We start from the raw sequence: 14,823 nt of genomic DNA on the forward strand, positions 1-14,823 counted from the left end.
TTTATCTTATGTTTTACTCTTAGTACTTCTTTGCTATCATGAAAACTTTTTCTTAGTTCAATTATTTTGAAACATTTAATTTTCTGAATATTGCTTAATCTTAATTTTTGTTCTAAGATTTATACTGTATCTTTGACTTACAACTTATTTAAAAGACATTGTATGATATCTTCTCCTAGTATTAGAAACTTTAACAAGTATATTTCCATTTTCTGTTGACTTTAAAAAAAAAAAGATAATGTAACAACCATTGTTAATTAGCTATTCTCATTTTGAAAATCTGTAACATATGTACTGCTATATGTTGTCCTATTTCTGTCTGTGTCTGCTGTATGTTTTTGTTTTTGTTTTTACTCTTCAAAATAAAATAAAACAAATAAATCAAAAAAAAAAAAAAGAAAGAAAGTCTGGAGGTATAACTGTAGTTATTAGAAGTTGGTCTACCGCCAAAGTGAGGGAATTTTTTTTTTCTTTTTGTCATGCTGAGAATTGAATCCAAGGTCCCTGCGTTGAGTTAAATCCCCACCCGGTATTTTTTTTTTTTTTTTTTATTTTCAGACTAGGTTTCTCTAAGTTGCCCAGCCGAGGCTCCAACTTGCAACCCTCCTGCCTCAGTCTTCCAGAGTGCTAGGGTCACACATACAGACAACACCAGCCCTGGGTAACAAATGTCATTTTAGTATACAACAAAGCAAAGAGATTATGATGCAAGTATCAGGAAAAGTTATCATTTGACAACTCAGATACACAGGGAAGCTCAGGAGTAAGTTCTGAGTGCGCTGTTTTCTACAGCTCCCACACGCAGGAGATACTCACAGGCTACACTGGTTTAATCTGTAGAATTTGTGCCGTGCGACGCAGAGTCTCCAGACGTACTTGGCTGTCTCCATGTCTTCCTGGCAAACACAACATGCATAAAGTCACATGAGGCACACACGCGAGTGTGACTGGCGCTTTCTGCACCAGCTTCACCTGGGGCCAAGGTGTACGTGGAGGCAACAGTACGACAAGGTCATTTCCTGTGCACTGCGATTCTTTCGTTTTTTAACACCTAGCCTAGGACATGATTCTTACAAGTGGGATTTCAATGATGAATTTAAAAAAAAAAAAAAAACAAAAAAAACCTTCCTAACTGTGTAGGTCTGATATCAAATAGGCCTTGGAAATTTAAAACATCAAAATACCCACTTTTGGGCTGGGGAGATGGCTCAGTGGAATAAGCGCTTCCCTGGCAAGCACAAGGGCCTGAGTTAATCCCTGGTTCCGAAAAAAAAAAAAAAAAAATTCCCACTTTTATTCCTGACAAATATTTTCAAAGACTGTAAGCAAAACATGACTCCATATTGCCTTTGTCAAGAGAGCAGAAACAGATAACTTTTACATAATACTGCGGCAGAACTATTCCTTATCACCAGAATTAAGATGTTGGTACTTATTTTCTTCCCAACTTGGGCCCCAAGTAAAAACTAAATAAAGAAGGGCTGGGGAGACGGCTCAGGGGAATAAGCGCTTCCCTGGCAAGTGCAAGGGCCTGAGTTCAATCCCCGGTTCCGAGAAAAAAAAAACTAAATAAAGGGCCAGAGCTGGATTCAATCCCCAATACTAACAGAAAGGAAAAGATAGCACCTGTCCAAAGACTCATTTACTCAACAATATTTTCCAAGCCACCACTTAACACCCATTTTTCAAAATGCTACATTACACAACTTCCTCTCTTAGGCAATGAAGAAACGTTACAATTGAAGGCTACCCCTCCCCTCCAAAGCCTCACAGAAATGCTAACTGCTCTTTTGAGGAGTCTTCCGACAGATGCCTCGACAGATGCCTCGTCTTACTCACAGCTTGGAACTGGATTGTCTCCTCCTTATTTGCCAGCTCTAATGCAAAGAAGGACTTGTTGTGGGACATGTTAGCGATGTCGTGCCACCTGAGAAAGAAACAACAGGGACAGCAATGTGAGTGCTCAGGGGTGGGAGAGGAAACAGAACGCATGAGCTTGGAGCTTCAGCTTGGAGCAAAAGTTACTATCTATTAATCGTTTTGAAATAAAAGAGTCATTTTAATCTCCCAGCATTATTCTCTAATTGAAGCAGCAACAGCTACTTACAAAAATGAATGCATTGAAGTCAATGAAGGAAGAGAGCATTTGAAAGATGTAAAATATAGTATCCTCCTGTGCTAAGTTAGCTTGATGTTCAGAGATCCCCAATGTTGCAAGTGTTCATTCAACACTGCAAAGGGCACCTGTCGTGACAGTGCCAGACTGCACAGGTCCTGGGGACACTAACAGTACAGCTCCTTGTCCCCCAAGGGGCACTCTGGCTGGTGGGGCTGCACGAGGCAGAAGATAAACAAGAAAGCACTGCGGAATGTTGGAATTGGACACAAGAGAAGGCAGAGGCAGGGTGACTCTGAAAGACTGCAGGGTGAAGATGAAGCGCGAGGGCTGGGAACCAAGGACTGAACCAGTTGGGGTGTTTCACTGGGACTCAGACTTGAACTTGCAATCCTCCTGCGTGGGTCTAGTCTCCTGGTAGCTGAGACTATAAGGGCTTGCCATCATGCCCAGTCAATGAAAAAGGTTTTGAAAGAAAAAACTGCTTGTCAAGAAGAAATGACCAAAAAAAAAAGAAGAAATGACAGTGCTGGCTTAGAAAGCTGGGACAGTATGTGCAGGCTGGAGAGAGTGGGGGAGGAAGAGATAGGAGGAACAAAAGGAGTCGCTTAATATGGTAAACAAGAGCACAGGTTTACAGGTGGTAATATATAATCTGGGTATAAGTTCTGTCTATGGTAGTTAATAACTAGGAGACCATGGACCGATCTCTCAGCTTTTATTAGGCCCAAATATCCCACATGTAAACTGGTGGCAACACTTGCTACTCAGAGTTGTTATAAAGATCACATGAAAAAACGAAGAAAGCACTCAGCATAGCATCTTGTACGTGATACGGCACATTCCGTAAGTGGCAGACACAAAGGAACCAAACCCAAAAGTGACAGGGTATGTTTAATTCTTTATAAAACATATAAATGTTTAATATTTTTATCAAGATAGAAGATAGGGAAAAAAAAAAGAGAGAAAACAGAATCTCAGAGTGAAAGTGCAAATATTCCTGGGAAGTGACACTGGATTTTCTAAGGTGAGAAATTTTAAGGAACTATAATGGAAGATTTTGACAATATGATCCAATTTCTGTGTTTCAGATAGCAACTGGAACACAGAATACTAAAAAGGAAATGTAAGCTACCTCTCCCTTCAACCTTCAGAAATTTGCCCCGATTGGAGGGACCATTGGCACACGTGTGCATATCAGGTCCACTATGTACCCCCCAAGGCTTCTACAGATGAAGAGCAGGATCACTTCTATGAAATGGGGGTAAACATTACAAAACGTAATTGAAGTTTGTCGGGATGTTGGTATTTGAGGAATTTTGTTACATAAGAAGAATGAAAAGAAAGGTCTAAATTTTCCACAACAATTAGCCCTAGAAACCCGAGCTCAAGTGAAAAATTCAGATCAAAACAAAGAATGGCCTCCACATGGCAAGAAAAGGGTTATGAATTTTGAAGCATTTTATAAGTAGGCCATTGTTAGCAGCACTGTTTTCTGCACATCGATACTGCAGAGAGCGGCACACTAATGGACCGCTCACTACTCTCGGGCAGCATTCTGGTCTAGGAAGGGAGTATTTCTGTTTTCTACTGAGACCTCGGGAGAGACCTGTGAGCAAAATGAAAACGTCACCCACAGGAGCCACAGAAAGCACGCATAGAAAGGAGAGAGCGTACCTAAAGATCACAGGAGGCCTTCCGTTCTTGTGTTTCACGAAGATGCCCTCGAGACAGGCGCCGATGGATATGTCGCTTCCTTGGCTGTCCTACAAGCACAGAGCAGAGAAAGAGCCACTCAGGAAGCAGAGGCTGAAGAGCTGCAGTGACTACACACAGCTCCTTAAGACTGTTTCCCCAAACTTGAATACAAAACGCTCAGAAGATCTCATCTTGTAAACATGTATGAAAACTGGAATGGAGTCTCCTGATCATTTCAAGCACCAAGTGCACAGTAGGAGCGTGTTGTACTACCAAATGCTGGACATAGGACTGGCGCTTTCCCACACTTGAGCCTCAGAGCACGCTCAGGCTTCCTTGCTGTTCTCTCCAGTTCCCATCCCAGCTGCGGAGAGCCTCGGCTTCGAGCCTGCTTACCTTCGCTGGGTAGCTCTCTTCTCCATAGCCGTCCATCCTTTCTACCTCCTGCATGTACAGCATTTCAGCATCGGGAGCTGTGAGCCCTCTGCAACCCAAGAGGGCTCACTCAACATTACTGAGATCGCTTGCAGAGATAGGACACGTTTTAAATAAAGCTTTTCTTAAAGACTACATACAAATTTGGAATAAGACATTATAAGCATTTCAGGCTTCTGAGCATCTGTAATTGGTTTCATCAAATGCTTCAATACTTATCAAGCGCTGACTACCAGCCAAGCATTGTGCCGGATGCAGAAGGCAAGATCTATAACATCCTGCATCTTAGACTGAGAATCAAATGCTAGATATCAAGTAGTAAGTGGAGGAAACAACGGGAGATGGCTAGAGGAAAATCTCTCTTAGCTCAGTGTCGGGGGCACTACAGAGATGAGTAGGAAGCAGCATGGAAGAAGGGGTGTTCATCGGCATGGAGACCCCAATCGAGCCCCCTCTTCTGTTGCTTCTACCTTTCTTTAATGCACCACTCTCTCACACATCTGGACCTCTCGTCCCCACATACCTGGCACCCACGAGGGACTGGAACAATCCCTAGTACCCCTTGCAACTCAGCATGTGTGTCACTCCTCCTGGTCACCTTCTGGACTCACCACTGCACAGCCCCACCCAGGGGCAGCCATAACCCATGCTGCCCACAGCTCTCCCAGGGTACCCATTCCCCTACCTCATCACTGTATTTACAGCTGAATGCTTGCCCTGCCCATCCCCAGGAAAGCCAGGCAGGGAACGCACTCTAGGAGGCAGGAAATTATTGTTTGTATCTTTGAGCCAATCTAGCATTCTGCCTCACACAAAGGCAGAGTACAGATGCGTTCGTTGGGACTGTCTTTTAAGGAGGTGTAGAAGAGCTGGGCACAATAGCGCATGCCTCATAATCCCAGGACTCTGGATGATTTAGGCTGAGCTAAGAGGATCACAAGTTCAAGTCCAAACCAAAGGGCTATGGCTGTGGTTCAGTATGAAGGTCCTGAGTTCAATCCCCAGGGTGGGGGGCGGGGGGAGGCACCAAAAAAGAAAAAAAGCAAAAGTGAATGAAATGAACGTGACACAAGCAGGACATTGTGTGCCTCAGGGACCAATTGTGCTGGGGGGGGGGAATGCTCATTTAGAGAGCAGAAAATAGAGACAGAAAGGCTTCACCAGCTCATAGAGAGCTAGAAAATACCCACAAATATTTGGGAGGAAGAGGGGGAGAGATAAAAGGAAAGTGGTATTTTAGAAGATTAATCATCTATGAATGCTTGTATAGACTGGAGTGCAGAGAAACTAGTGAGTGGCAAAAGGCTTATTTGGAAGAGAACATGGGGAATACAGGCTGGGGGTGTATTTTAGCAGTAATGTACCCAGGAAGAGTAAAGCCACAGGGTCCACAGCCTGTACCTGCCACAATCCAAAAGGTTATAATCAGACAGACTTGCAGACTTGCTTTTTTTAAAAAAATTAATTAATTTATTCATTTGTTATGGGATCTCAATACATGGCTCAGACTCATAGTGATCCTCCTGTCTCAGCCTCTCCAGTGCTGGGATTATAGGTGTGCACCACCATGCCTGGTTTTGGTGGCCTGCTGCACAATGGGCCCGCACAGCATGTGGTACCAGGGATCAAACCTAGGTCCGTGCTATAGACGCCAAGCTATCTCCCCAGCCCCCAGACTTGCTTTCAAATCCCACCACTGCCACATGGGAAGACCAAAGTCTTTATGAGCTTGGTTTCCACATCTCCAAGGTGGAGATAATGTTGACCTTAAAGAGTACTAGAGCTGTATGATTCTACAGCATATAAAAAACATGGAACTGTATGATACTTGGCGTAGACTAAGAGCTAGCATTCCCTCAGGGTGGGTTTTTTAAATAGGCAACACAGAGATTCACCATCAAAGAAAGTCATATCCACCAGCAGGGGTAGAACCAGAGCTCCTATCATAGCTTCCCAGACAAGAGAAACACTGCTTCTAAAATACCCTAGGGGAAGTAACTGCATGTGCTGCCCCCGGAAGGAAAACAGTCTCCCCAACACTGCCTTCCTCTATGCTGTTGCATAACATAAGATCTGTTACGTAACATCCAAGGTGCTGAACTGGCGGCCCTCAGGGACTGGCTGCTTTTCATTTCCTTCGTTTCCTCAGGGGTAAAGCATGACTGGTGAGTGGATGAATGTGGGCCAGTGCCCCTGAACGCACTCCGCACACAGTGACTGCAATGGACCAACTTGCTACTTGTAGTTGCAGTGAGATTCTAAATGTAATGCATCGAGAGAGTTCAAATTCAAACGGAACAATTCCATACTATTGCCGTGCCCTATTTCTTAGTGTTACCTGTTTTTGTTTTTGTTTCTTTTGTGGCCGGCTCAGCCCACCCTGGGGGCAGGGCTGGCATGGCATGGGGTGCCAGGGATTGAACCACGGTCCCTGCTATACTTGCACTTGCCTAAGCTTGCCTAAGCAGATGCTTCAGACCACTGAGCTATCTCACCAGCCCATTACCTGTACTTTTGATGTAGTAAGGCCACTTTCTGGGTTGCTTCTTCCAACACTTTTTCATCTTGGGGCCACCCCTAAAGAAAACACAGTTACGTCCATCTCTTAGGAGGAATCAACGCCGCTGCGACTGCCTCTCGACTAAGGCAGGATCACGCCTAGTATTAGTAATGGGAGCGCTGCTGCTGCTGTAATCAGGATCCAAGGAATGTAGCAGCTCCTACGCAGAGGCCAAGAAACTTGCCCTCCCTGTTCAGCTCATTCCAGAGCAAGTTTCAGCTGAGTTATTTCAGGTCGGTGACACCCGCCAGCCGGCTCTGACCCAGCGTGAAAACATCTTGTGCACGCTCTGGCTGGCAGTGCCAGGCCCGTGGAGCACGCCAGGCAGCTCTCACGCCACCTCCATCAGCCACAACTTGAAACAGCAAGAGGCAATGTCCTTTTAGATTGCTGATAAGACATCAAATTCATTTCAGCGTTAACTGTGTTAGGTTTCAGGCCTTCTGTTAAAACCAAATCCTCTCTGTGGTTCTTAGACGCCAAAAACAATTCCCCCCTTAGGCTCATGTGCAAATGGAAAACTAATTTTTCTAGGGACAGCAATGACTTCAGACTTGTTTCTGTACATTTCCAATTACCAAGAAGAGTACAGTACGGAAAGAACTGACATTTACGATGCCTGCAAGACGAACTGAGCTTTTTACACTCTTCCAGCCTAGGAAGCATACACCATATGGACTTCATGTCGGGAATTTCTAGGGGTACAGGAATAAACCTGTGACTAAGGCCCAATGCCAGAGGACTTACCACAGGAAACAAGGCAAATTTCTGAAGGAAGTCCTGGGATTCATATTGATCAAAGTCTCCGAAATCAGCTGTACAAAATGATAGACATTCACATGTTGATTTTATTTAATCTGCATAGCACAATGTACAGCCTAGAGATGTGCTTACCCAAATCTGTCTGAAAACTACAGGATGTATAAAGTATCTTTCAAAAAATAATATATATATATATATATATATATATATATATATTTTTTTTTTTTTTTAAAGATGTATTTGGTACAGGGTCTCACTATGTAGATCGGACTCATAGTAATTCTCCTATTTTCAGCCTCCTAAGCATCAAAAAGTATTAATTAGGTAGGTTCATGTGTTTTGACTTGGAATAATGCTTATGAATCAAGTTTTTAAAAGCTACAAACTATATATAATATACTCTGGTTTTTATAATTAAAAACAAAGCAAAACATTCTATAATGGTATGCATATGTGTTTGGTTTTGGGGGGGTTGTTTTGTTTCAATTAGGTTTTATGAGACAGGATCTCACTATGCGGTGCAAGCTCGACTCAACTCACTGTGTAAGCCAGGCTGGCCTCAAACTTGTAGTGATTCACCTGCCTCAGCCTCCCAAGGGTTGGGATTATAGGCTTGCACCACCATACCTGGCTATGTTCTCTTTTTTTTTTTTTTTTTTTAAGAAAAATGTTAGGCAGAAACCAAGGTGGGGAATGAAATTAGATCATTTATATTTGTTAAAGAAAGACGTATCTGGATTAGGAGGGTATGAAATTACTGTTTTTTAAAAAGTGAAAAGTTACTTGGGAGGCTGAGCTAGGAGAATGGTGAGTTTGAAGCTAGCCTGGGCTATATGATGAGATCCTGTCTCGAAAAAAATTAAATTAAATAGAAAGTTAAGTTTGTGAAAAAAAAAAAAAAAAAAAAAAAAAAACTTAAGAAAAGGTATTGGGTTCTTTTTCTTTTCTTTTGACACAAGATCTCACTATTAGTTCTGGCTAGCCTTGATCTCAGCAATTCTCCTGCCTCAGCCTTGTGAGTGCTGGGATTACAAGCGTGTGCCACCACACCTAGCTGAAAAAGTATACTTAAGAAAATTAAAAGTACTTGCAAGAGGAATATGATTCCACATATATCAGACATTTAAAAATGAACATGTCTCCATACCTATTAATATCTGGAGGAATTTTTTAATTTTTATTTATTTATGTGGGGGGGCAGCTCAGCCCACCAGGGGGCAGGGCTGGCTGGCATGTGGTGCTGGAGATTGAACCATGGTCCCTGTGCTTTGCGAAGCTTGTTCTAAGTAGGTGTTTTAGACCACTGAGCCATCTCACCAGCCCCACTGGAGGAATTTTATCAGTGATTCTCTGGATTAAATTTCACTTCTCGAGGTTAAATGCCAATTATCATTTGAAATGACATGCATTCAGAAATCATTCCAGAGTGCATACGCACATATCAAATATGTGCGTACGCACAATAAACTACGTGCATATCAAGCACATAAAAAGTACACAATTCAAAAATGCACATGATGGGAGCTTGCCTGATAGCTCAGCTGTTCAAAGCTCCACTTAGGCAAATGCAGTCAGGCACAGGGAACTGCGGTTCAACACCCAGCTCCACAAGCTGCAGCAGACCTGCCATTAAGGCAGCCTGAACTAGCCAAAAAAACAGCACGTGAGGTCTGAGCAGGCTGCTCCGTGATGCAGTACTTGCTGGGCACGCACGAGGCAGAGCCTGACACTCAGCACCTCCCAAAGACGTTTAGGAAATGCAGAATTATCTGTTGTGGCTCATGACACTGTACAAGCCAGGAAAATCCCTTAAAATCAAACAAATGAAGTGCAGTTAAAGTGAACATAACCTTCTCAACCCTGCTGATTAACATTAGCTCATAGTTGCCTGGGAGATGGCTCAGTAGAATAAGTGCTTCCCTGGCAAGTGCAAGGGCCTGAGTTCAATCCCCGGTTCCACCAAAAAAAAAAAAAAAATTAGCATGCCAACTCCTGCAGCTACATAAATATATAGCATATTAACTGTTTTAAAAGTATATGCATTTCTGTTCACTACATCTTTATACATATAACATGGTTAACCTTCCAAAAATCTCATATTTCACTGAAGTAATTCAAATACATTTCTTTCTACAGTGGAGCCCCTGAATTAACAGCATATTTATTCATTAATATATGAACACCCCTAAAAATATACATAGAAAGCTAATTACTTTAAGAAACCGTTACTGTTTTTATTACACATTTTAATCTGACAGAACTGTTACATTATTAACTATAACATTAATCACTTAATATGCATTATTTACCTTGGACAGCTAAGCCTGCTAGCTGAATTGCTTGTTCTAAAGTACAGGGAATGTTTCCTTCCAAGATATCTTTCTTCAGCTGCAAATAATACTGATACCTATTTAAAAAATGTCAATTTTATAAAGTCAGTATTATCATCAAGATAAAATATTTCACCATTAATTTGGTAGAACATAAGCCAGTGAAATGATATCTTATCGGCCGGGGAGATAGCTCAGTGGAATAAGCACTTCCCTGGCAAGCACAAGGACCTGAGTTCAATCCCTGGTTCCGCAAAAAAAAAAAAAAAAAAAAAAATGACATCTTAACTCCAGATGGTTTTGAAGAGTAACAACAACGTCCCTGACGATACTTACTCACACACACTTGTCAAAATAAGTCCAGCTACCATACCCCCTTCAAAGAGCTGAACGTCTTCAGTAGCATACATAAAGCTGTGAATCCAAGGCTGGGAACGTGGCTAGTACTCCAACAACAGCTGTTACTTTCAGCAATTGTGCACTTCAGGACTTCCTCTATCACTTTCCCATTTTGATAAAAATTCAGAAAGTTACATATTGTGAATTGAATTTTTAAAAATGCACTTGTTACATTTCCATCTATACAGTCACTGTTCTTCATGATGCTCAGAATCTCCTCTTTTGCTAGTAAAAATTTCTTCAGGTGAGTGCCTGGGGCTGCTGACACCAGTGGTCTTTAGCTTCCCATGGTCTCAGTCGTGACCAGCCAACTGGCTGCTGCCTAGAATTCCAAGTCTTTGAATGTAAAATGGCACTAAGACCAAAATGAAGGATTTTTGCCTCTATGTTCCTTAGGGAGACTCGCCTGTAGTTCTCCTCTACGGTTGGGTCCTTCTCGGGTTTTGGTATCCCAGTAATACTTGTCTATCTGAATGAGTTTGGGAAAACTGCTTCCCTTTCAACTTCAGCTAGATATTGCATTGGTAAGTGAAATAATTCAGATCCAAATGTGCAAAATCACTAGTAGTATCTCACTAGCATGAGAACCTGAAAGAGTAATTAAAATCTGAAAGGTATTGTGAAAGGGAAAGAATCTACTCAATGGGACGGAGTAACTGGAATGAGGAAAAGGACAACTGAAAGAAAGGAAAAAGACATTTTTATGTATATGGGCAGAATGGTCTGGATAACTGTACTGCCAATTTCTGCTGGTCTTTTTTTTTTTTCTTTTTTCTGCTGATCCTTTGAAAGGAGCAGTTCACGCCTAATTTGTTTTTCTTTTTATTCTTATTTTGTATCATTTCTAATGCTGGGGTTTTTTTGTTTGTTTTTGTTTATGTTTTTTTTTTTCTATCACTATTTTGTATTCTTTAAGAAAAAAAAAATTAAAAATTAAAATTAAAAGACCAAAATCACGTGTCAGGTTGTTCAGTAATACCTACTTGTCACTGTTTCTAGGAACAAGCATCAGTCCTTAGGGGAGCTTGTTTAATCTTTTAAGCACCTGACTCAAGATTGGATGTATGATAATCCCTTAGGGCATGCAAAACGATCCAAGCTGCGGCCTGTCCTCAGAAGTCTGGGCCTTTCCATTCTGCTGGGGGCTGGGCTGCTCTGACCACCACCACAAATGCGTATGCCATGGCCCTAACCCACCATGTGCCCGGACTTGGTGACGGAGCCATTAGGAGATCATGAGGCTCAAATGAAGCTGTGAGGGCGGATGGAATTAGAGAGTTCACGCCTCCTACCATGTGAGAGCCCAAGGAGGTCTACAGCGCAGGAAGTGAGCCCTCACCAGCGCCAACTGCGTCCAGATCTCCACTGTGAGAAAACACAGTTTGGCTAAGCTGTTGGTCTGTTTTTTTTTTTTTTTTTTTTTTTTTGTGGAACCAGGGATTGAACTCAGGCCCTTGCGCTTGCCAGGGAAGCGCTTATTCTACTGAGCCATCTCCCCAGCCCTGGTCTGTAATATTTTAATTTGGCATTCTGAGCTAAGGCATATTTAAAGGTCATTTCTGATGGATATGCTGCCTTACAGTCTCTTTTCTTGAGTACATAAAATGTTACTCTTTCTATCTGCTGTCATGAAGTGTTCTTGCAAAGTCTGATACCATCTTCTTTTCTTTAATTCATGAGTAACAGAGCTTGGGTCTACATAATCAATTTCCAACGATTGTGCAGAATATGGCTTGGGACTGAACACTCTCAGATGCGTTCTGGGCAGTTTGTCCTTTCAACATATAGCTTCAAGTTCTGAGTCTTTCAAAGAAGTTTTACCACAGTGTTTAGAATTTGCTTGTGGAGCTGGGAGGTAGCTCAGCAATCTAAGCGCCTGCCTGGCAAGTGCAAGGTCCTGGGTTTGCCCACATGCCCTGCCGGCCACCGAAACCGGGTACAGTGGTGGTGCACGCCCGTAATCCCAGCACTGGGTAAACTGAGGCAGCAGGATCACTATGAGTCTGTGCTGCATAGTGAGACCCTGTACTAAATAAATTAATTAAATAATCATTTAAAAATAACCCCCCAAAACAAGAATTTGTTTGCCTTGATTTTTTTTTTTTAATTTGTGTATCTGATACAGGGTCTCATTACACAGACCAGACTTGTGGTGATCCTCCTGTTTTCAGCCCCGCCCCAGTCCTGGGATTACAGGCAGGTGCCACCACACCAGGCCTCTGTCACCAGATCAGCGAGTCCCGGGGCGGGGCCAGCGCAGCATGCAGGACCAGGGTTCCCTGGGCCCTGAGGCTGCCAAAGCAGCGCTTTGTCCACTGAGTATCTTGCTGACACACCTTGATGTTTTCACTTTCTCCTTTAGGGAATCTTATTGCATATACATGTTTTTTTAAAATTTTTAGTCTTGTCTTCTAAATTTACGGTTTCTATCACTTTAGAATTATCTCTTGGGGCCAGGGAGATGGCTCAGTAGGATAAGCGCTTGACCGGCAAAGGCAAGGATCTGAGTTCAATCCCCGGTTCCGCCAAAAAAAAAAAAAAAAGAATTATCTCTAATTGTCTCTTTTTCCCTATATTATTTTGAAAAAGTCTTCCTCTCAGGGCCAGGACTTTATAATTGATACAAGCCTGCTGCTTATAAATTCTCTCACCTTTCCAGGTAGCATTTGTTTCAGTTTTGTTTTGTTTTGATTTTTTGTATTTTTACGGAAGGGTCTACAGGGTGTCAGGGTCTCACTACTACATCGAACTCATAGTGACCCGCCTGTTTACAGCCTCCCAAGAGCTGGGACTACAGGTGTGTGCCACCACACCCAGTCCCAACTGCCCTCTCAGCACGCCCAGGGGCAGGGCCGGCATGGCGGTCCCAGTCCAGGTAGTATTTGAAATTTTCATTATTTCTGCTACTTTGCAGAGGTTCTTCCCTTCAACTAAAAATTCCTTCCAAAACTTATTCAACTGAAACCCAACGTCTTTACCTTCCCTATTTAAGTTACCTATGCCCTCCCCAAGAAGCTCAGTGTTTTGATTAAAACATTTATTATCCTAGGATACTGGTGTAGTTTGGGGTTTTTGCAAGAGGAACAATACAATACATGACAAATTTTATAAGATTATTTTATAACAAATCACCCAAAGAATCACATACAAGGAGTGCAGGAAATCTGTCTACAGACTAAGGACCAAAGAATCCAGCTGAGGGCCTGGATCCTAACTTCCTGCATGAGTCCAGCTGCAGATTTAGAGCTCCTAACGATGCGTCCCACAAATCCAACTCCATGGAGCCCATGGCAGTGTCTTATGCAGCCCGGCGTCATGGATCTCCACTGCAGAGGCCCAAAGGTCAGTGGCAGGAGCTAGAAAGGCTGTGCCAGAGGAATGAGGATCTGGGCCAGCAGGGAGAGACCTGCCCTGGAGCCAGGGAGCGATGCTCCAGGTAAGCGCCAGAGCTCCCCCAAAGCCCAGGGGAACCAGCAGCTTCCAACAGCACCCCCGTAAACTCCCCACAGTTTCTGCCTCTTCTGCTGCTGCCAACACTCCTCAGGTGGGCCTCCACTGCCAGCAGCACTATCCTAGTCCAGGTCAGCTTGGTGTAATGAGCTGACTACCAGTTGGCAATGTACCACAGATACTAAAATTATTTATTTACATGAACTGCCAGTTCTACTAGACTGTAAGCAACGCTTCCAGGGTCCAAATGCAGAATGCAAATTGTGTGTTCACCTCCCATACTCCCACCATCATTCTTTGACCTTCATAACATATCTTCAGTAAATGTTTAAATGAGTGAAAAAGAACAGCTCATGTTTTTCCTCCTGCTTTTCACATCTTTCTCAATGTTTATATTTCAGATCAGCTTCACAGTCAGTATTTGTTTTTCCCTACACCTGATCCTCCTAACTTCTTTGGTTTTCCATTCTCTTCCAATAATTAACTGCAGGTTCAAACAGCATTCCAGGAGCATGAGACTGTACCAGGTTCTGCCTAGCTTCAAAAGAAATGGAAAGCTAAAGGCAAACATGGACTTAAAATCAAGGAAGCAGATAAGATATATACACAAACCCACAACAAGGGGCAGTGGTAACTACTATCTTCACAAAAGTACAGCAATTTCAAGCCAGCCTGAGGGCTGGGAAGATAGCTCAGTAGAATAAGCACTTGCCTGGCAAGTGCAAGATCCTGAGTTCAATCCCCACTTCTGCAAAAATAATAAAATAAAAAATCAAGCCAGCCTGGAGAAGGCCATGCTCATTTCATCCTGGAAGCCACAGGGCTTCACAGAGGCACCACTCACAAGATGAAGGGGGGCCGACCAAATAGATCAGTGGATTAAAACGCCTGCAAGCAGGCACAGGGGCCGGGGGTTCAATCCTGGGCCTGCCATGCCAGCCCCGCCCCTGGAGCACAGTGAGACAGCCACTGAGACTGGGCGTGGTGGTACACACCTGTAATCCCAGCTCTTGGGAGGCTATAAACAGGCGGATCACTACGAGTCCAATCTAGTAACGGTCTAGTAACGGGAC

At 43.1% G+C, this 14,823-nt stretch overlaps 1 protein-coding gene across 2 annotated transcripts in view; it reads right to left on the minus strand.

The window, feature by feature from the left end:
- Positions 1 to 14,823, minus strand: part of Ptpn21 (protein tyrosine phosphatase, non-receptor type 21) — a 77,604-nt gene that overhangs the window by 31,930 nt on the left and 30,851 nt on the right. For both annotated transcript variants that reach the window (XM_004635113.2, XM_023719614.1), the window contains exons 4-10: positions 9,881 to 9,978; positions 7,557 to 7,624; positions 6,756 to 6,826; positions 4,211 to 4,298; positions 3,794 to 3,882; positions 1,840 to 1,927; positions 817 to 896 (exon numbers count right to left, since the gene is read on the minus strand). In XM_004635113.2, the coding sequence (XP_004635170.1) occupies positions 817 to 896; positions 1,840 to 1,927; positions 3,794 to 3,882; positions 4,211 to 4,298; positions 6,756 to 6,826; positions 7,557 to 7,624; positions 9,881 to 9,978 (582 nt within the window). The remainder of the gene's footprint in view (positions 1 to 816; positions 897 to 1,839; positions 1,928 to 3,793; positions 3,883 to 4,210; positions 4,299 to 6,755; positions 6,827 to 7,556; positions 7,625 to 9,880; positions 9,979 to 14,823) is intronic.

Source organism: Octodon degus, unplaced genomic scaffold (genome assembly GCF_000260255.1).
Source record: "Octodon degus isolate 3935 unplaced genomic scaffold, OctDeg1.0 scaffold00070, whole genome shotgun sequence".
NCBI classification, from domain to species: domain Eukaryota; kingdom Metazoa; phylum Chordata; class Mammalia; order Rodentia; family Octodontidae; genus Octodon; species Octodon degus.